Raw genomic sequence first — 20,667 nt, 5'->3', positions numbered from 1 at the left:
TATGGTTTTTAAAAAGCAAAATCTGGGATTAAACAGATTCGTCGTCACGAACATCGTTTGCTCTTTCATTCAGTGTCTCGTCTCAAATAATACCCAATGCCCAACCCAGTCCTCCAGAGCACACCGGGAAGTCGAGACCCTAGGTCTACCAGACTTTCTCAATGCCTCCTCCGTCCGGCCACGGAACCTCATCATTGTTTGTTTACCCTTTCACCTCCCTTTCACCAAAAAGTTACGTTTCGACATCCATCATCCCATCCAGCCTATACCTTAATTATAGAACCGAGCCGCGGCCTTACAACCTCCCACCACCTCCCACCTTCCAACCGCATACATTTCATTTTCCACCTTGCGGTTGACAACAATATCCAAGGGTCATTCACCAAAAAAAAATATGCAACAAGAAGAAGATATCCAAAAACTCGCCGCACCCAACGCAAAGACCAAAAACAACCAAGAGCTTCAATGGGGGTATATCGCCGAACAAAAATAAGATATCCTCGCAACAAACACCAATACCGAAATTAAGTCGTCGAATAATAAAAATGCCGCTTGCAGCAGCAAGAACGACTGAGTGAGAAGAAGGGCACAATATGGCAGCAGCCTTTGGCGCGCCAATTGGGCTGCGGAAATAACAATAGACACTAGGTACTGAGCGTATGTATGGGGGGTGTTAAAAAAGGTATGTAAAGTTTTTTGTCGACTTCCGGGTTTTGACGAGTGGGCTTTTTGCTAACTGGGCCGATGTGGTCGTTTCAGACGGGTATGTCATGTCGTCGCTGTTCGTCGCCGTTTCCCGAAAATCGAAGAAAAGAAGCAGAGTCAGGTAGATTTCGACCGGATGTATCTCGTATATCGTGGCCGCGAAATCTGATGAAGAAGATAATCCAACGTCGTATACAAGAAAGCAAAGAATCGGCCTCCCAGCGGGATACTGGGGCCCAACTCGTTCTAGATTTGTGCAGAGACAGCATTCTAGAGGAGAGTTGCAGCGGCGACGATGGCGACGACCAAGCCTGCAATGGCAGCGCCACCTTCTTGAGCAGCGCCATCGTTCTTCTTCGATGTGGTCGAGACAGGTGCGGGCTCTTCGGTTTCCGTTAATTTCGGTGTTTCCGTTGTCTCGGGGGCTTGGCTAGTAGGGGTTGAATCGGCACCGTTCTCCTTGAAGATACCACCACCCCAGAGCGAGGGCTTCGAGGCTGATGGTGTCTCGGAGGACTCAACAGAAGACTCTACTATGCTGATTACCAAGGATACTGGAGCCGAGGATACTGGAGCCGAAGACGTGCGGACCGAAGAAAAAGAAGAAGAAGAAGAAGAAGTGGTGGGAGGAGGAGTTGATGTGGTCGTGGGTGCCTTCGTGGTAGAGGAGGTCTTAGGCGGCGGGGGCGGCGGGGGCGTCGAGGTGGTCTTGGGAGGATCAGGCTTCTTGGTGGTCGATGTCTTGGGCTCATCGCTGGAACCATCGACGTTGAACACCACGATGTTGGCAGTCTGTCCCTTGGGAACGGTGACAACGCAGAACTGAGCACCGCCGACACCCGTGGTGGAGACTGGGCTTTCCAGGCCTCCAACACCATGCTTGGAAGGATCGATAGAGCACGGCAAACCATTGCAACCTCCAGAGGGGCACTCGATCTTGACACCAAAGCTGGGCTTCGTCTTCTTCCAGTCGCAGTCCATGTAAATGGGATTCCACGCAATCTTCACATACGTCTCACCAGCGGAAACGGTGTTTGCTCCAGCAACATAAGGACTCCAGTTTCCGATGGGCTTGCTTGGGCTACCCCAAATGCAGCCCTCTGCAGAAGAGACGCCAGGCGCGTTGATATAGTAACTGAGAAGGTCAGCTTGGTGAGTCACAAATATCATCATCTGTGGGTATGCTTACTGCGCAGCGGTCGAGGCCCAATAAGAGGGTCCAGGCACAGCGATCTTGGACTGGCCCTGGATGTCGGTGGGGATAATCATGGCCTCATTACCAGGCAAGACAGTTTGGCAAAAGGACACAACCTTTCCAGCCTTGTTAACTACCTGAACAGCACCGGTTCCATCTACACAGTATGGCTGGTCGTCGAAGGCCTTCTCAGGCTTTCCTTTATTGCAATACAGACCGCCATGCTTGACTATGTATTAGCGCTTCAAGTCTTACTAGGTCGAGGTATGTTTCAACTCACCATTGACTGGGGATACTGATAGGTCGAGTTTGGTTCCCATTGCGCCATAACCTTTCCAGGAACACACGCGTATGGGCACCATTTTCCATCCTCACATGGCTCATCGGGGCTCATGGCGAAACCATTGTTCATGCCCCCCGGAACAAACACAAGGTCTGGGTGATCGGGCAGAGAACATTGGGGTTTCCTCTTTTGCAGCTTTTGCAGCTGAGGCATCTCAACGCTCTCAATGGTCTCCTCGACACGACTTTGTCTCCTTGTGGAACGTTCATGGAGATGGCGATGACCCCCATGACCGGCAGAGACCGGTTGGGCACTGAAGAATAATGAGGCCGCGCCAAGGGCGGTCTGGAATGTGGAGAGTTTCATGTCGAATGGTCGTGGAGCTCAGCGCGTCGCGATATGAGCTCTGGTACAAAGTCGGTTGTCGTTCAACTGATATCCAGCACTAACACTTTCCCTATTCAGAACTCGAGCCGGTGTTCATAGGACATAAAATCGTAAAGATGGTCAGGTCGGAACGATCGTGAGGAGATTCGACGGACACTGGACAAGCCGAGGCGCGTCGAGCTTCGAAGGGGTCAAGGTCAGCGAGTGTGGAGGTTCCAACGAAGGTCCGTGAAGGAAAGAAAGATCGGGAGAGCGACAGGAAGAGAGAAGAGAAGGCTTGTCCCGGGCTTGGTGCACGAGAGGGAAAAAGCCAAGCTTCACCCCAGACGGGGAAATGGGATGGGATTGGGATGGGTCGACGAGGAGCCGAGCATGTTGTGGCCCATGTCGTGCCCCATGTCCAGGCGTTTTCCACTCAGTGTATCTCCCCGGGGCGGGCCAACAAAAAGGAAGCTGCGTGGAAGGGGAAGACAAGCTACCTGTAGGTCGCGATAGACTCAGGGGGTGTACCCAATCAGCGAGCCGACCGCTTCGGTGTCCCTGGGCGCCTCATCTCGGCACCGGGTGGGCTGGTGGGCTCGAGGTAGCATCGGTGGGTGGTGTGCTAACGGGTTCGTGCCAGGAACACCTCGTTGCGACCAATGATCGAGGGTGTTGGATATTGTGCCGCTAACCCCAGAGCGGTCGATGAAATGAGGACTTTTACAGCGATGTTCAAATCAATGTCTCCGACGAGAGGCGCTGGGGGGGGGGGGGGGGGGGGGGACGAAGAAGGATGACATGAATGGTCAAGCGACAAGCGATTCCGTTCATGCTCATTTGGGAATGAGATATAACTACCGACCGGTCTGGGTCGGCACGTAAAGTGGAATCTCTGCTCTTTTTGTGACGGGCATGGCATTCCTTTTCAGATTGCCCTTCCAGATGTGTACACCTCGCTTGGGAGTTTGTTGTCGTCCTCCCTTTGGAGTTTGGACCCTTTCCCCAAATCCCCACGGCGATCCCCACGGTGAGCGATGAGGTCAAAGAGCAAAAGGGGGCCCACTGGACAGGGCCCGGGCCTGGAACTCGTGGTCCAGTTTTTTCTTACCTCAGGGGTAAACCCATTGGTCGTTCTAACGGTCATCGTGCCAGACCGCTGTCACGGGCTTCAGGTCTCCTCCGGGTCGGGGCCGGTGCAAAAGACTGAACACAAAACATTGCTTGCCTCGATTCAAGTCTGAGCTGTATTACACATGGCGATTTCGAGGTCGTTGTCGACTATGCACGGAGTCGGATGACCCTGAGTAGCCAGTCAGACCACTGTTTGTAGGGATTGCTGATTTGCTGGCGCCGTCGGCCGATCAGAATATTAAGGTTTGCGGGAAACCCGGGAAGCGACAGGTAAGAGGTGTGCAACGGTAACGCAGTGTGCAGCGCCATGGGTGGGAGGGAAAGTGAAGATGGTGTTTGTTTTGCTTTCTCAGGGCATTTCTTTGGATGTGATGGGAAGTTGAGAACAGAAAACAAGCCATATTGCAGCGCCATGCATGAACTCCCCCCTCCCTCCAACTTTTGTCATCTGTCGGTTTGACTTGTCGGATAGGGTCATCGGAACTTACCGCTTCTTGCCTGCCCAGAGAAATGTTGATGCACGGAACATTTGTTTGTCTTTGTTGGAACAATCCGAGCTGACAGCCGCGGCTGCCAGAAGCACAGAAGGTGTCTGCAGATCACCGCCTTCAACTTGGAGCTGTCAGTGCTGTCAAGAAGGGCGGAATTGTCAGGGGGAAATAGCGGTGTCAACCCTAACCCTTATCACAGACGTTTTATCCCAGCAGCTGCCCAGCTATCAACCTAGGTACATCGACGTTGACGACATTTTCATCAAGACACCAACCAGGAACATTCACACGTGTTGAAGAAAGTTGCATCTCCGGCTCTTACCATCGTCACTACACCCAAGGATCTATGACGCAGAACGGTTCAAAGTCGCAAAATATCCATTATAATTATTTTTGTGGGTATATGTCTAAGTAGGTATCTGCACTCTCCAGCAACCAACCGGATTGAGTTATTTAGATATCTCCTTTCTCTTTCTTCCCTCTCCCTCGAATTCCCATGTCATCAAAATCCTCCACTCCATCTCAGCCGCCATTATAATCCATGGAAAGTTATGCGAGCCAAAGCGGTAGTTCCGCGTTCTCATATCCTCCGCTATAATATTCCTTAATCATGACTCCATCCATCGATGCCTTGCTCAAAAAGCAACTCGTTTAAACGCGCTTGACAGCGGGGACACCGGAGGGAAGAGCGGGGACACCGGAGGGAAGAGCGGGGACACCGGAGGGAATAGCGGGGATACCGGAGGGAACAGCGGAAACACCGGAGGGAACAGCGGGGACACCGGACACCTCGGGCGCGACAGCCTTGGCGCCATCGACGACCTTGCCAGCGGCCTCAGCCGGGGCGGGAACGGCGGCAGCATCAGCAGCGGCAGGGGCAGCGGCGTCGGTAACAGGAGCAGTGGCGTCAGCGGGGACAGCACCGTCGACGCCAGGGACGCCAGGGACGCCAGGGACGGCGGGAACGGCGGGAACGGCAGGGACGCCAGGGACGCCAGAGACGGAGGGAGCGGCGGGAGCGGAGACACCGTCAACGGCAGGGACGCCAGGAACGGCAGGGACGCCAGGGATGGCAGGGACGCCAGAGACGGCGGGAGCGGTGGGAGTGGAAACACCGTCAACGGCAGGGACGGCAGGGACGGCAGGGACGGCAGGGACGGCAGGGACGGCAGGGACGCCAGAGACGGCAGGGACGCCAGAGACGGCAGGGACGCCAGAGACGGCGGGAGCGGCGGGAGTGGAAACACCGTCAACGGCAGGGACGCCAGGGACGCCAGAGACGGCGGGAGCGGCGGGAGCGGCGGGAGCGGAAACACCGTCAACGGCAGGGACGGCGGGAACAGCGGGCGCGTCAACGGCAGGAGCGGCAGGAGCCTCAGGAGCGTCAACAGGAGGAACGACGTTCTTCATCTGGTGCACATAGTGGCCCGCGGAGGGGACGCTAGTCGAGAGCGGAACAGCGACAGAAGGCTGAGCAGGGGCGTAGGAAGAGGCCTTGTCAAGAGCAGCCTTGGCCTGCTGGCCGGCTACCTGGTGGACCTGCTGGACGGGCGCGGGAGCGGCGGTGGAGAGGGGAATAGCGGCCGCGAAGACGGAGGAGGCCGAGGCGGCGAGGAGGTAGGCGAAGAAAGAGGTGGTGGTCTTCATTTTGGATGGTGGTGGTGGTGTTTGGTTGGTTGGGTGTTTAAAATGGGTATTATGTTAAAAAGTAAGTAATGTGGTGATTGTTGAGTTGGTAACGAGTGTGGTGAATGAGAAGCTTGGTGGTGATGACAAAATTGGGCCGGAAAGACGGGAGGGGAGAGCGGTTTATGTAGATGTTCTTCTTGATGGACTTGAAGTCAAGATCATCATTCTCCTTTTGTTGTTCCCCATCCCAAGGGGAATAGGAGATGTGGGTTGGGTACTGTCTCCATCCATCCACCCATCCACCCATCCATCATCCATCCATCATCCAGGGTACCTAGTGATGATGAGATGCTGCTCACTTACTTGGCGGTTGTGGTGCGGTGTTGGGACCTTTCTTCAACCCCCTACTCCCCCAAGTACTCTATGACTGACCGCAAGAGCAGAAGATGTTCTGGTTCATCACCAAGATCGTTAAACACCCTCTGGGCGTACGGATTACGGAGTGGCTTGAATTGTGTGGATACAGTTACAGTTACTGTGTACAGTTCGGCAGTTGTAAGGCTGTATGCTATGTCGTTCACTTCGTTGAGCCACCTCCTAACCCCATGTTGTCAAGGAGTAAGCGATGGCCGTTGTTCTAGAGAATGATCCCTACTTGGCGCCCAGAAGCCCCCAAGTATGCGATGAAACCTTACAATCTGCAGGGACGTTAGGAGGTTTTGCAAATCGTTCAGTCCATTCAGCGAAGATCTATGTTGCATACGGACAAAGATAGGCAAACTAACAAAAAACCTCCATGATATGGATCCCGATCGGCATATCAAAATGGATACCACTGCCAAGGGGCGGAATTAGACGAGCGGAACGAGGCACTATGAGGCTGCGATCAGTTACCTTGATGGGACTGACCCCTTTGATTACTTTCCTCATCCCCGCTTTCAACTTCAACTCCATCATCCCGTGGGATTAGCGAGTGGATATGTTTGTGGAGGAAACACAGTTCATGTCATGTCGTCCCGTTGTGTTTACATTGCCTTGCCCACTCAACCGTTCGGTGTCGCTTATTACCGTTCAAGACACAACCCCCACGGTTCCGTGATCAAGAACAAGCGAACCCCTCGAATGTAGGCTATTGTTTTGAAGTGCGTCAATAATAAGCGATTCCGTTTATTCAAATGGTAAGTGATGGTGGTGGTAGGTTTTCAGTCATTACTGATGTCGATCTGTCACAGGTGAAGACATGTTGGATCACCACGACTTCTGTACCGCTAATTCTCATTCACAAATGGGATTTATCCACAGACGGTACTGGCCAATCGTAGGTCTGCTACCTAGGCACGTCGAGCCGTCGCATGCAACCTCTTCCCAAGATATGATTGGCCGTTAGAGCGTGGGGATAAATCCCATGTGAATGAGAATTTGCGGTATGGGCAATCTCAACACGTGGGTAAAGGTCAATTTTAAAGAGAGGAGATGTATGCATTGTATTCAACTGTTTCCAAACAACGGTCATGTTCCGCTCCATCAGCATTCAAATATGTACCCACGAGATAAACCCACCTTGTCCTCATTTCCGGTTGTTCCTCCCCAGCTCAAAGCTCAAACTTCTCCCCAACCAACTCCTCACTCAACCTCCAAAGCCTTTCCGCATCCTCCTCATCAAGTGCCCAAGGCGCCACAATCACCGGGTCCTTCGTGAACTGACAATCACTCAAAAACACGCCATCCTCCTGCTTCTCCAGCTCCGGGTCCAGCGCCGCCCTCAGCGTAGTCGCACAACCCGCCTGCAGCGTCTTGAACGGAAACTCCTGTGTCATCCCCAACCTCTGCTTAAGCTCCTCCATCAACTCATCGTTCATATACCGGAGCAAGGGGGTATAGATGCCGCCAGGGTGCAGGGCATACGACCTGATGCCCGTCTTGCTGGCGAGAAGCCGCTTGTTCAGCGCAAGAGTAAAAAGCACGTTGGCCGTCTTGGCCTGGCCGTAGGCCTCCCAGGCTCTGTACTCCTCCGGACGCTTGGTGTAGCTGGGGTCGTCCCAGCGGATGCCGCCGAGGGTGTTACCCAGGGAGGAAAGGTTGATGATGCGGGTCTTGCCCGCACCGGCAGATGCTCTAAGCTTGGGTAGGATGTGGTTCGTCAGCACGAAGTGGCCGAGGTGGGCGGTGGCGAATTGCAACTCGAAACCGTCGACGGTGAGTTCGTAAGGGCAGGCCATGACGGCGGCGTTGTTGATGAGGACATCTATGTGGGTGATGGATGCGTCGTTGAGGATTTCGCGGGCTGCTTCACGCACGCTGTTCGCCGAGGTGAGGTCGGCAGCGACGAACTTGACGGCGATGGATGGGTTGACGGCGTGGACGGCGTCAATGGTGGGCTGGATCTTGCTGAGGGTGCGTCCCACGAAGATGAGCAGCGCTGGGTTGGCATGGGCAAGCGAGATGGCTGTTTCCGCGCCGAGGCCTCCCTCACTTGGGCCGGTGATAAGGACTAAATGTGAGGAACGTAGTGTTAGCGATGGAGCTCTTGGAAGAGCCAGCTGGGTTGAACTTGCATGTGCGTCCGGACACTTGGTCTTGAAGATGGCGTACCACATCAAGGCCTTCCGTGTTGAGATCGAAGTTGATGCCCGACATTATGCTGGACTGTTGATCTTGGTGATGGGTTACTGGAAAGTAAATTGGACTGTTGTTGTCGAAGTTGTCTCTGTCTATCGTGGTAAAGCCTGCTCTAACCATCCGGCAGGAGAACATGAGAGGTCTGAGGCCATCTTATAGCTCTTCACACGACCCGCCATTACAAATCAATAGATTGTATCAAAGGTCCACGACTTCCAATGTAGGCCAAGAGTGTGAATACTTGGTGCGGATGAGAGGCCGATCTATGCGGCACCGCGGCCGCTCCCGGGCCGCTCGGGCATAATTATACGGCACTCGATCATACCGGGCTTAACTCCGTGACCGCCTCAACATGAAGTGGGTCAGCTAGGCTCGGGTTAGGGGATCGATTTGTCATGTTTACTCAGGTAGAGATGGCAGATTGAGGTTGCTTCAGGTCGGTGAGCGGATGGTAGTTTGGTTGGTACATAATATGGGTCGTTATAATGTGTTTAGGATCCATTATCTTGTACACATTCAGGGGCGGACTGGCGGGTACCGTACCGAGCATTGTGCACGAACCATGTCTCCCGCGAGCTCAGAGCCTCAGCATGGTGGGGTGTTTGGGGCCCGTGCCTTTGCGCGTCCTGAACGACCTGCCGTGTCACAGCGTGTCGAGTTCACTTTCCATTCTTAACTTTCAATCCCAATAACTTTGTTAATCTAGACATTCACTCTTGCCAAACTTCAGCCAAACATTTCTCAGAACTTTCAGGAACTCTCAACATTTGTACCAACTGTCAGGTACTACCTAGTAGTAGTGTCTCTGACTTGGAGCTCCATTCCGTCGGTTTTCCGTCAGTTACAAGCCGTGCTGGCGGGGGAACACTGCACAAATACATACCCGTTGGGCAGGTGGCCAGTGCTACTTCAGGGCTTCCGACCTACCTGGTGTTTGTCTGATCTCGACAACCCAACCCATTGCATGTGCAATTCCCAGCAGCAGCATCATTTGAGATCACTTCTCAATCAACTCTTCCCCACATTTACCCTTCTTCATTTCATAACCATATCAACAGTGTTGATTTTCACCGTTGAAGAGAAGTCTTTTACCCAGTTACTAGGACGCCGCCTGCACCTGTCATGGTCACCATGTCCGCCTCAAACGGCCAGGACGACGACAAGGACAAGAACCTTTACCTTGGCTTAAGAATCGCACGCAGCGATGGCAAGGGATACGACAACCTCGACCACAATGCACTAGACCCCAAGGAGGACCAGGACGTCGCGCAGCTTGAACGTTGGGAGGTCATCATCGGTGGTCATTTGCAGCATCAGCTCGGCCTCCCAAGCGACAAACAGTACAAGCTCGCCGTTCTACCCAAGGGGTACGAGCTTCGATGCGCCATCAGAAAGGACGGCGGTAGAGACTACTACCTGTATGGTCACCCGGCTGGCCGCAAGGCTGTATATCGGACTCCGGGTGACTTCGTCTTACATGCCCTCTTCCTGCTCAGCAAGCACGCTGATCACAGTCAATGTTCCTGCGATCTCTGCGGTAAGATGATTGAGTCTCAGAAGCTGAGGCAAGCCGATCAACAACATGCACAGAGAATCCAACAGGTACTGGGACAAAAGCAAAGGCAGCAGCAACTAGAGCAGCAGCAAAAACAGCAGGAGCAGCAACAAAAAGAGCAGCAGCAGCAGCAACAACAACAGCAACAACAGCAACAAATCCAACAGGTGCAACAGGCGCAACAGGCGCAACAAATCATGCAACAAAACCAACAGCAACAACACCAGCAACTGGGACAGCAGCAAGCCCAAGGCAGCCTTCAGTCACAGGTCTTTGCGGCCCCAGGGGTTACAAGTCTCACCAATGTCTTCCGCGCAGGCGAGCTGGTTTGGTACAAGCATCAGGCTTGGAGGCTCGGCGTGATCCTCTCGATCGCCCCCAAGAGGCAAACGCCAGGCCCTGCGCCAGACGCGGCCTTCAACTTCTTGGTGGCACCCCTGGGCCACCGGACGTTGGGACAACAAAGCTTCTATATCGACGCCAAATCCATGCGCCCATTCCTCACCTTCAGTGTTCCAGGTGTTGGCGAAAACTTCTCGAGCTTGGCAAATCGGACATATGACTCGATCGACTGGCCGACCTTCTCTGTCCAATATTGTCAGAGTCTTGGCCTCACGGATCCCAGTCAGCTGGATATCGCCAGGCAGACCGTCGGACTCGAAGCGTCAAAGTTGGCGGCCAAGTACATCAATGATTGCTATTCTACATTCAACAAACTTAACAAGTCGAACGCCAGTGGCGTGCAAGATACCGTTTTCCATGAAGGAGTCTATCTCGGGGCTGAAATGATCCGTGTCGGTGATCCTGTACGCGTCGTTGGAGGCCATGTTGGCAACGGCCATAACAACGGTGGTGCTGAGGCGAACGCTGTCATGCTTGTCTCGGAGATTGTTACGGATGCCCACGGAATGAATATTCGGTTCAAGGGTAATCTTTTCCAGACCGTCCGGTCTGTTCCGCCCATGCCACCCAACGTCGTCACCCCCGAGTCTCTGGGCCAAGTCTTTATTGAAGAAGTCATGTCAAGGAATGAGATCGAGAAGTACAACAAGGCGCGATGGGGCTGGGCGTTGGTTGAGCGGGACGCGGTGCGGACCGAAGTTGACACACTGGGCCGCTTCTATGTGACGCATCGGTTGATGAACATCATTGACCCGGCGCGGTTCACGGCGTCAGTCCAGAAAGGGGTGGTGGAGGATGCGCACGCATACCTGAACAATCGAGCTCATAGCGGGAGCGGCAGATTCAATGGTCCAAAAGCGACGCGCGCTGACACGTTGGGGCTGGCTGTAAATGCGATGTTCGCCGCACCGGAGGGGATGGATGAGAGCTTCTAGGAAACTTGGCTATCCAGAGACATGGCTAGGATATCTGGCTATTTCTCGATATATTAAATTGGTGTATGGGTTTGTATTTCAATTCGAAAGATGTCTGAACAGAGGACAACGAGCGGCGAGGCACATCAAGCATCAAGAATCATGTAAAGGAAATACGCGATCTAGTCAACAGGAAGCGATTCCGAGAACCATTGGCAGAGGACGGAGGTTTGAACTTGGCTTACTGGAAGCGTACCTCCAAGTATATGGATGACTGTTGTAAACATGGGACTAAGAATGGGAACACTTGTTATACAGATGGGGCTAAAGAATGGGATGTGAAGAAGTGCGCAGGATGTTTCGCACTGAATAACTTGGCTTCATGTTTACACTTGCTCATGCTGTTAGTGCATTGTTAGTGGAAATTAAACATGGTGTCCCACTTGCGCCTGTCAACCCGCTACAGAAAGATATCACTAACAGCAACTACCAGAACTTTGTTTCCCCGCAGCCAAGACGTTAGGGCGTGTTCGAGTCGCCAGGAAGTGGCTCTCGGAAATGGTCTTGGAAGTTGAAAGGTACAAAGCTGGTCTGAGCGCATTTCCAGGTCCCATTTGGACCAGTTCCCCTCCTCAAAATCGACGGAAGAGTTTCGCGGAAATTTGGCTCGCCAAGAATTTTTTGGGCCAATCACACTACACGCATCACACTTAGTGGAGCAATTCAACTTCCAAGACATTTCCAAGCCCAATGAACGCTTGGAAACTTACATTCAAAGAGTGACTTTGGTCAGGAATTAGCCCAAAAACCTTGAAGTACTTGGCACAGACCACATTTCCAAGTCACCCTTTCCGAGACCACTTCCTGGCGACTCGAACACGCCCTTACACGTTAGGGAACTGCAGGGAGGCAATTAGTGGTCTCGTGGACATCGCGGTTTCGAGTTCTTACTCCGACGTCACTCGCTCATACACATCGAGTGGAGGTTAAACGTTGTGTTGTTGATCCTTTCATTTTGCGAGGTTTCGGTTTGCTCATGATTAGCCTCTTACCCTAGAGCTTCATCTGCAGGAAGGATCGCGAGTCCAAAAAGCCTCTTCCATATCACCACCACTCAAGTTGAACCATCCAAGCTGCAAAGCCGCTCCCATCGCAACCATAAAACCAACAATCCGGGAATACGTCAGCCAGTGCTATGACTCGCACCACGTCCTGGCTGTCGCTGATATTGCCTTTGTCGATACCTCTGCTGAGGCCGGCAGTGGTAGAGGCATCAGAGCTCAAATGGGATATGGACCAGGTGCCAATCAAGGGCAAATTCGATGAGACTGCTTGTCCAGACTATGCATCCTATGCCACTTATCCCCAGTGAGTCCAGCATTCCTTTGGTCAGGCGCAGTCGCTAATTCGTGTGGACAGCCGACCCTATAGCGAAGGTCCTCTCTCCCTCCCCTTCCAGCGCCCCCACGTCAGGTGCCGGACCTTTCAGTCTGACGCCATCGAGAAGGTTATCAAGGATGTCACATCCCGCATGAAGAACCCTGATCTTGCACGTCTCTTCGAAAATACCTTCCCTTCTACTACGGACACCACGGTTAAATTCCACACCAATGGCAGAGACGGCAAGGAAAAGAAGAAGACAGTGACTGACATCGACGATGACCCATGGATCAGTACGTACGAGGACCCAGGCAAATGGGAGGGGCCGCAGTCGTTCATCATCACGGGCGACATCCTGGCCGAGTGGCTGCGTGACAGCACCAATCAGCTGAAGCCGTACCAAAAGCTAGCCACCAAGGACAAGGCCATCTTCCACCTCATCCTCGGCGCCATCAACACGCAGAGCGAGTATGTGATCGAGTCGCCCTACTGCAACGCCTTCCAGCCGCCGCCCCATTCCGGGCTGCCCGTTAGCCTGAACGGCCAAGACGACACCGTTCACCCGGCCTTTGACCCTTCATTCGTCTTCGAGTGCAAGTACGAGCTAGATTCGCTCGCGCACTTCCTCGCGCTGACCAACGCCTTCTACGCCCACACCAAGAGCACCGACTTTCTCAACACGCGGTGGTACAAGGCGCTTGACTCGGTGTTTGAGGTGCTCGAAGCACAAAGCAAGAGCACGTTCGACCCGGAGACGGGCTCGTACCGGCGCAACCAGTACACATTCCAGCGCCGCACCGACACGGGCACCGAGACGCTGAACCTCGGCGGAATCGGTAACCCGCTGAACAACGGAACGGGTCTGATCCGCTCGGCGTTCCGGCCCAGCGACGATGCCACCATCTTCGGCTTCTTCATCCCTGCCAATGCGCAGATGGCTACAGAGCTCAAGCGGACTGCGGCCATGTTGAGGACGACAGGGAACAAGAAGGATGCCACAAGGGCAGAGACGGCCGAGGCATGGAGCAAGACAATCACGGAGGGTATCTGGGAACATGGTGTCGTCCACCATCGCAAGTACGGCGAGGTGTTTGCGTACGAAGTGGACGGCTACGGCAGCGCCCTGATGATGGACGATGCCAACTACCCCAGCTTACTGGCGCTGCCGCTGATGGGCTTTGTCTCGGTGGACGATACGACATACCAGAACACGCGCAAGATGCTGCTGGAGAAGAACAGCAATCCGTACTATCTGGAGGGAAGAGAGTTCATGGGCATCGGAGGCCCGCATATCGGCCTGCAGAATGCATGGCCCATGAGCCTTTTGGTGCAGGCGCAGACGTCAGATGATGACGATGAGATCATGAAGTGCTTGAACCTGGTTCTGAACGCGAGCAAGCTTGGGTTGATTCATGAGAGCATTGATGTGAACTGGTCTCATTCTTATACACGTGAGTACTCTTCACGCTCTTGGAGGGATGTCCATGAGGCATGAACAAAGCTGACATGATATTTTGACAACATAGGAAGCTGGTTCGCTTGGGCAAACGGAGTTTTTGCGGATACGATATTGGATATTGCAAAGCGCAAGCCGCATCTCATCTTTAAGGATGTGACACCTTATGAACCTTGACTATGAAGAGGATGGTGATACCCGTTATCGTTGGATTTTAGATACCAGGAATGAATTCTAATTGGATGAGAAACCTTTGCACTTGGCTCACCTCGATATACTTTGTCTGCTGTTATGCCTGCGTTATAGGACGATGTTCTTTTAATTAACCGAAGACCTGGTGTTGTGATGCAACCGTGATGAAATGTTCAATGAAACATGAACGTCGAAAGGATTAGAGGAGAATGAGGAAACCATAACATATGAATGCCAGTTTTCGATAAAAGAAGAGAAAGCGAAAAAAAACAGGAGAAAGAAACAATTGCACTGACAGAAAAGGGCAAATCGCATGTCAACGAAAAAAAAAAAACGCAAAAAGATGAGTCCCCTCGACCGGAATCGAGCCGGTGACCTTTCGGTATACAATCTAGACAATTACAGCCGAACGTGATATCCAACTACACCACAAGGGGTTTTTCTCAATGGTTAATGTCCCGGATAAAATGTTGAGCTTATAATGTCTACAATCTGCAGCCATCAACCTTGTCTGTAATTACCACCTGTCACGTATTCATCGGCCGTCCGGCCTCGGCGGTATCGTAGCGTCACATTAGTCTCTCATAACAGACGTTCAACCTAATTTGTCAGCCCCCATCCACTCCGTTCCGCAGTCTTTTTGGTCTCTGCGGGTTCAAATGGTGTAACATTATGATTGGTAGGTAGGTGGGTGTGGTGGGGCTAATGTCACAACCATTTGGACCCACAGGGACCAAGAAACGCAAGGGCCATGCGTAGGTGAATGAGACCAGTGTAGATAATAATGCCGTTTTCGTACAATTACTAGCTACAAAAACTTACAAACTGATAACATCTAAATACATGAAGCAAAACGCCGTCGCACCCGTGTACCAAATAAATATTGCAGTGGGTAACATTTATCGCTGTTCGCCGGATGGCGGCGTTGGCCGCTAAGGTCCGCCAAGGAGGAACGGCCGTCTGCCGGAGCCCCGTCCGTTATCTCGGTGGTTGCAGCGAGACATCAGTCAGATTATCAGTGATCGCCGCGTCATCTCCTGGACTACAGTAATGTCCCCTGCTTCTGCAACCCCCCCCCCTAATACAAGATCGCCGTTAAATGCAAGGAATTCTCGTGCCGGAATTATTTTCCCATACTAAGACTGCAAACTGCAAATTGCAAGGCCTCAAAGGCGGATTTGCAAGAACAGGGGTGTATTTTTGCTGGGAGAGAATATTTCTGGCCCCTGGACTGGGCGACTTACTCCACTTTTAATGTAGTTAGTGAGCGATCACAGCGGCTCGAGAGTGGGCAGCGACTGCAAATGGTCTGTACACCGGCGCCCCTAATTGCAAGATCCCCCTTAAATGCAAGAAAAATGGCTGCCCGGATTCCTTGTAGAAGCAGGGGACATTACTGTACCTAAACAGCCACACTGCAGACTGCAGTTTCCATCTTCCCGAACATGATGAGCATGTTCCTGAGGATCTGCCCGTGTCTCCCCGTCTTTTTGGCATATGCATTGTGTCATCGGACTCGGCCGACTCCACCATGAGACACAACATCAGGTAACTGATAAGGGGGGGCGGACTTCCACCCAAAGTATAAGTAACGACACAACATCTCAATTTTAAATTCCTGAACCGGATACAACTGCGAGTAACAAGAGAACGAATCAACATACACTACATCGAGACACACATATCCAGGATGGCTTCAAACACTACCACACCCGTCATTACCCCCCTTGCCCATCCCGAGGGCTCGAACCTCGACTTTGGAGCTACAGTAACGGGAGTCGACATTGAGAACTTGACTGGTAAGGTTGCAACAACGTGAAACTCGATATTCGTGATTATGATGATTTGATATCTACCATTCACATGGGAGAATACCCGTAAAATCGGTAACCTCCTCGGTAAGGCACCACTCAACTTTCAAGCCAGATACTTTCACCTGGCGTTGTTCCCTTTCCCAACTCCGGCACTAACCTCATCCTTCCCAAAAAAACAGACCAAGACTTCGCCGTCCTCCGCACCGCCCTCTTCACCCACCAAGTCCTCGTCATCAAGAACCAATCCCACGTCACCCCTCGCGCCCAGTACGAGTTGACCCAACGCTTCGACCCTCTCGCCGCCCCCCTCTACGGCCACGGCAACGACTCCAAGTCGGGCTCCGCCGCCGTCGCCAGCAAATCCATCCTCCACCCCGACCTCAAGACCATCCCCCACCAGCCCCAAGTCCAAGTAATCGGCAACGGCTTCGTCCCCGCCTACGAAGGGCTCACCAACATCCAACTCCGCCACCCTCACCACCACACCTTCCACTCTACCTCCATCCCCGCCTCCCACGACCTCACCCACACGCGTTTCTACCGGTGGCACATCGACGCCGCTCTCTACGGCGGCGTCGCCCGCGCCCCGCCCGTGGTGACCACGCTCCTCGCCGTCAAAGTCCCCAAAGGTCGCAGGCAGACGTGCGTCTACGACGACGGCACGGGCGACGAGCTGGATGTGCCTCTTGGCACCACGGCTTTCGTGTCGGGTTACAAAATGTACGACATTTTGTCCGACACCCAAAAGGCGTTTGCGCGCTCGACGAGGGTCGAGTACGCGCCGCATCCGTATGTCTGGATGTCGAGCGCCAAGTCACGCAGTACCGGTCTGGGCATGGTGTCTGAGGGGAAGGAGATGCCACTCGGAGAACTGCCGGAGATTGAAGAGGATAAAATCCAGATCTTGCCCATGTGCTGGCGGAACCCGGTTACGGGCAAGTTGGCGCTGCAGGTCCATCCCAGCGCGGTGAGGAGGCTGCACCTTGGGGATGGGACGGTGGTGGAGGATTTGAAGGAGGTGAGGGAGATTGTTTATGGACTGCAGAGGCCGGGGATTGCGCCGGGCTTGGTTTATGCGCATGACTGGGAGGAGGGCGATTTGGTGATTTTTCATAATAGGGGCACGTTGCATAGTGTTGTGGGAGCGTTTGCGGAGAGTGAGGTGAGACTGTTTAGGCAGTGTAATATTGCTGGGAGTGAGTTCCCGGAGGGGCCGGAGAAGTTGTGTGAGGAGGGGGAGAGCGAGGAGGTGCATGAGGAACAGGAGGAGGGGGTTGTGGAGGTTAAGGAGCAGGAAAAGATTCCTGGACTGAGGACGGGAGCGGTGGAGGTTGGTGTTGCTGCTTGAATTGGAGGAGGAGTTGATGAATGATGCGCTTTTCATGATACCTTTCGTAGTTTGTTGCTCTTGTTTTACATTTTTTCCTACATAGCTGAACAAATTATTGAACATCTTTATACCTAAGAACTTGACTCCATTCGTGATAGTTACGGCATGGCACACTCTTTGGATGAATCCAGCAATGACTTAGCCCGAGACAAACAGACGAACCATGCAAGGTGCTAAGGAAACCTGTAACTCCGTGCTATTGGGTTCAAATCTAAGCCAAGAAGAATACCTACATTCGTGTACAGGGTATTGTCCAAGTTATTAACGACCCATTCGCCCCTTAATCTGGTTGCCCATTCATCTTTTGATAACAACCCAAACCTCCCATTGTCTCCTACCCACCCACATAGGAAAAGGAAATGCAACATTTTCCCTCAACTGAGTACACCACCACACGTAACCATCATTACTCCTCTTACTTAAACCACACTCTCCAACTTGAAGCCATCATAAACCGGGGGCATAGTTCTCGTCGGTAGATCATGCTCTCCCCCTCCCAAATCAACAAAACCTGACGACGCAAAACTAGGCTTTGTTTCAACGAACCCTGATAAACCAAAGCTATGCTTAGCTTCAACCAAACTCGAAGCATTGTAACCATGCTCTAGCTTCACCTCAACCAGCTCATTCCCCGCCCCCGCCGCCGCCGGCGCTGCCCCAAACTCATAATCATAGCACATATCCCTCATCGGCGGCGGCTCCGAAATAGGCACCCACTCCTCAAACGTGCCCACCCCCCCTTCCCTCTCCGGCTTCCACACATGGAAAATCACCCTCCTATACCCCGTCCTCAAGCCCTTGCCCGCGCCCGTGCCCGGGTTATCCTCCTCCTGCTCCACGGTATGATCGCCCGTAATCACACACTCCCTGAGTCTCATCCTGTCGGGGGGCATCGGCGTCGTCCCGGGCATCATCCGACCGACTAGCGAGTTGACATCTGGTGCTAGACGAGTAGTAGTAGTAGTAGTACGACGGGATATGGACTGATGCCCCAAACCCTTTGCCTGGGCCATCGATAGCAAGAGCGTCTCGCGGTCGGCGCCGTGCTCGATCTCGATGAGTCGCCAGCCGATGCAGAAGGTTAGTGTTGAGTCCCAGAGCCCCTGGTGGAGAGCGGATAAGGTGGTCATGTGCTCCAAAGCGGTCACGCGGGTCTCGAGGTGGCGGCAGCGCATGACGACGAAGTAGAGCATGGGGAGGTAAGCCATTTCGTAGACGAAACGGGGTTTGTTGGTGTTGTTGGTGTTGCTGTTGTTGGGTGGGGATGCGGGACCACCACCACCACCACCACCAGCATCCTCTTCAGTCGCCTGTCGAGGTGGCGACGGTCCTCGCGGTCGGCTCTTCTCGGCGGCCAGATAGCGGCCGGCCATGTCGACGATCTCGCGGAACAGGGGCACGAACCGGTCGTACACCATCTCGGTGCGGTCCAGCGCCGTGGCGATCCAGATCTTGGTGATGTAGCTCTTCATGCGCATCTGGTAGAACAAGCCGGCCGCGTCCTCGGTGGGCGAGTGTACGGCGCTGAAGATGGTGAAGCGGACCAGCCAGTCGTCGATGGACTTGGTCAGGTTGGCCTGCTCGGTCAGGATCTGGGAGGGGACGGGCTCGTGCCGCGAGGGCCCGATCCGGTAGAGGTCGGCGGAGCGGAGGAAGCGCATGGCGCGCGCGACGAGGAGGTCGAGACCGGACCGGAGCTCGTCGAGCACGGTTAGGGCGCTGTCGGATGCGAGAGCGGCGGCGGTTCCTGCGCCGTAGGTACCACCGTCTGACTCCGGTGCTTCGGACCCGTGCCGGAGGAGCCTGGGGAAGACGTCGACTGTGCTGCCGTAGAAGAAGGGGAAGATGCTCAGACGGGCAAAGGGGTTTAGAAGCTGGTCCCGGGACAGGATGGAACTTGATGAGTTTAGTTTGCTCTTGCCCCCGTTGAGCTGATTCAGGATTTGGACGCCATGATGGCAGTGAGAGATGGCCGCCTCTCGGTTGCCCTGGAGGATTTCTATACAGACGAACAGGATACAAACAAAGATGACCATGGCCTCATCGTCGGTCTTGGATATGTCCTGGAGGGCGCGGTTATAGTGCCCGATGGCATACCGACCCTTTGGGAACTTGACGAGGGCTTGCCCCTTGACGCTGGGGTCGCTGATGAGCTCGCAGATGGAGCTGATGGCGACGACGGCATGGCGGACGACGGGGTTCTGGTAGCTGGCCCGGCTCACCACGTGGGTCCAGAAGTCGTCGTCTAGCGAGCCGGAGAAGGTGGGTGCGAGCACGCACCGGTAGAACTCGAGGGCGCGGCCCTCCTGGGAGTTGTGACGATGCGTCACGGCCGGGATGATGGGCCGTTTGGCCAAGAGCTCCTGCCATGACTGGGAATGCAACGGAGCGGCTGGATAGCCATCACACCTGCGGCCCGTCTTGGTGCAGCGGAGGCAGCTCGGCTTGGTCTCGTCACATTTTACTTTGCGGATCCTGTCGTGACGGAGCAAGTGCAGATGGCAGCGTGCTCATGTTAGCCTATGGATCCTTCTCTGACTTTTTATAACGAGCAGTAGGTAGATATATGAAGATGGACTGAGGTGAGACTCGGAGTATCTTTTGGGTGAGATGGTTGCGGTGCTAGGTAGGCGGTATGGTTTCGGTGTTACATTGGACCTTCATGCCAACAGGATATGGGGCCGGTCCGAGCCTCATCGTACGAGGTGGCACACACTCAAGTAGGTAGATGATAGGCGCGCTTCAAGGGAACCGAAGGGACCGGAAGGGATGGACGGATAAAGTAAGATAGAGTAAACAGAATTACGCACTTGCATGTATAACACCCCGTTCTGACCTTTTGCCTTCCTGCCCTGACCATGATTGCTGCTGTAATGAACGCCCAGAAAGTCGGCAAGGGAGAAGAATCCCTAGAAGGTATACAGTGGTAGGTATGCCTCTACCGCACCCAGTTCCCAGAATCCCAATTGAACGGATCGCCTATCAGCTCGCTCGCGTGGGGGAACAAAGAAACAGATTCGTCTGTAGGGCAAGTGGTGTGTTGTTAGAAACACAGATGAAACGAATGTAGCGGAGAAGAGACGTGCGAAAGTCGGTACTCGAAAAAATGCGAGAGGAGCGTCGCCGAGACAATCAAGGGATG

At 53.6% G+C, this 20,667-nt stretch overlaps 7 protein-coding genes and 1 non-coding gene across 8 annotated transcripts; 3 read left to right on the top strand and 5 right to left on the bottom strand.

Annotated features, from left to right (window-relative positions):
- Positions 1 to 751: 751 nt before the first annotated feature.
- Positions 752 to 2,712, bottom strand: B0H65DRAFT_293421 (uncharacterized protein). The gene is made up of 3 exons (XM_062823043.1): positions 2,181 to 2,712; positions 1,895 to 2,124; positions 752 to 1,840 (listed from the first exon to the last, which is right to left on the bottom strand). The coding sequence occupies exons 1-3, from the start codon at positions 2,547 to 2,549 to the stop codon at positions 976 to 978; spliced, it is 1,464 nt and encodes a 487-aa protein (XP_062678574.1). The 5' UTR covers positions 2,550 to 2,712; the 3' UTR covers positions 752 to 975.
- A 1,936-nt stretch (positions 2,713 to 4,648) lies between these two features.
- B0H65DRAFT_580339 (uncharacterized protein) lies at positions 4,649 to 5,986 on the bottom strand. Its single transcript, XM_062830791.1, has one exon. It carries the CDS (start codon positions 5,819 to 5,821, stop codon positions 4,826 to 4,828), a length of 996 nt encoding a protein of 331 aa, XP_062678573.1. The 5' UTR covers positions 5,822 to 5,986; the 3' UTR covers positions 4,649 to 4,825.
- Positions 5,987 to 7,224: 1,238 nt separating this feature from the next.
- Positions 7,225 to 8,965, bottom strand: B0H65DRAFT_475742 (NAD(P)-binding protein). The gene is made up of 3 exons (XM_062827325.1): positions 8,826 to 8,965; positions 8,359 to 8,768; positions 7,225 to 8,294 (listed from the first exon to the last, which is right to left on the bottom strand). The coding sequence occupies exons 2-3, from the start codon at positions 8,555 to 8,557 to the stop codon at positions 7,396 to 7,398; spliced, it is 1,098 nt and encodes a 365-aa protein (XP_062678572.1). The 5' UTR covers positions 8,558 to 8,768; positions 8,826 to 8,965; the 3' UTR covers positions 7,225 to 7,395.
- Positions 8,966 to 9,367: 402 nt separating this feature from the next.
- On the top strand, positions 9,368 to 11,690 carry B0H65DRAFT_475739 (transcription-silencing protein Clr2-domain-containing protein). The gene has a single exon (XM_062827324.1). It carries the CDS (start codon positions 9,545 to 9,547, stop codon positions 11,312 to 11,314), a length of 1,770 nt encoding a protein of 589 aa, XP_062678571.1. The 5' UTR covers positions 9,368 to 9,544; the 3' UTR covers positions 11,315 to 11,690.
- A 696-nt stretch (positions 11,691 to 12,386) lies between these two features.
- B0H65DRAFT_293330 (uncharacterized protein) lies at positions 12,387 to 14,308 on the top strand. The gene is made up of 2 exons (XM_062823042.1): positions 12,387 to 12,661; positions 12,713 to 14,308. Exons 1-2 carry the CDS (start codon positions 12,489 to 12,491, stop codon positions 14,166 to 14,168), a joined length of 1,629 nt encoding a protein of 542 aa, XP_062678570.1. The 5' UTR covers positions 12,387 to 12,488; the 3' UTR covers positions 14,169 to 14,308.
- Positions 14,309 to 14,669: 361 nt separating this feature from the next.
- B0H65DRAFT_t382 lies at positions 14,670 to 14,758 on the bottom strand. Its single transcript has one exon. It is a non-coding gene; the product is annotated as a tRNA-Tyr (tRNA).
- A 235-nt stretch (positions 14,759 to 14,993) lies between these two features.
- On the top strand, positions 14,994 to 17,600 carry B0H65DRAFT_541977 (uncharacterized protein; the record flags this gene model as incomplete). The annotated part of the gene is made up of 5 exons (XM_062829195.1): positions 14,994 to 15,004; positions 15,732 to 15,869; positions 16,011 to 16,120; positions 16,315 to 17,153; positions 17,255 to 17,600. 5 exons carry the CDS (start codon positions 14,994 to 14,996, stop codon positions 17,267 to 17,269), a joined length of 1,113 nt encoding a protein of 370 aa, XP_062678569.1. The 3' UTR covers positions 17,270 to 17,600.
- Positions 17,601 to 17,944: 344 nt separating this feature from the next.
- B0H65DRAFT_580333 (uncharacterized protein) lies at positions 17,945 to 20,538 on the bottom strand (the record flags this gene model as incomplete). Its single annotated transcript, XM_062830790.1, has 3 exons — positions 20,336 to 20,538; positions 18,082 to 20,000; positions 17,945 to 18,036 (listed from the first exon to the last, which is right to left on the bottom strand). Exons 1-3 carry the CDS (start codon positions 20,383 to 20,385, stop codon positions 17,945 to 17,947), a joined length of 2,061 nt encoding a protein of 686 aa, XP_062678568.1. The 5' UTR covers positions 20,386 to 20,538.
- Between the last annotated feature and the right edge of the window lie 129 nt (positions 20,539 to 20,667).

Source organism: Neurospora tetraspora (genome assembly GCF_033439725.1).
Source record: "Neurospora tetraspora strain CBS 560.94 chromosome Unknown B0H65scaffold_7, whole genome shotgun sequence".
In the NCBI taxonomy this organism is placed as follows: Eukaryota; Fungi; Ascomycota; class Sordariomycetes; order Sordariales; family Sordariaceae; genus Neurospora; species Neurospora tetraspora.
This window is presented reverse-complemented; position numbering and strand designations above follow the sequence as displayed.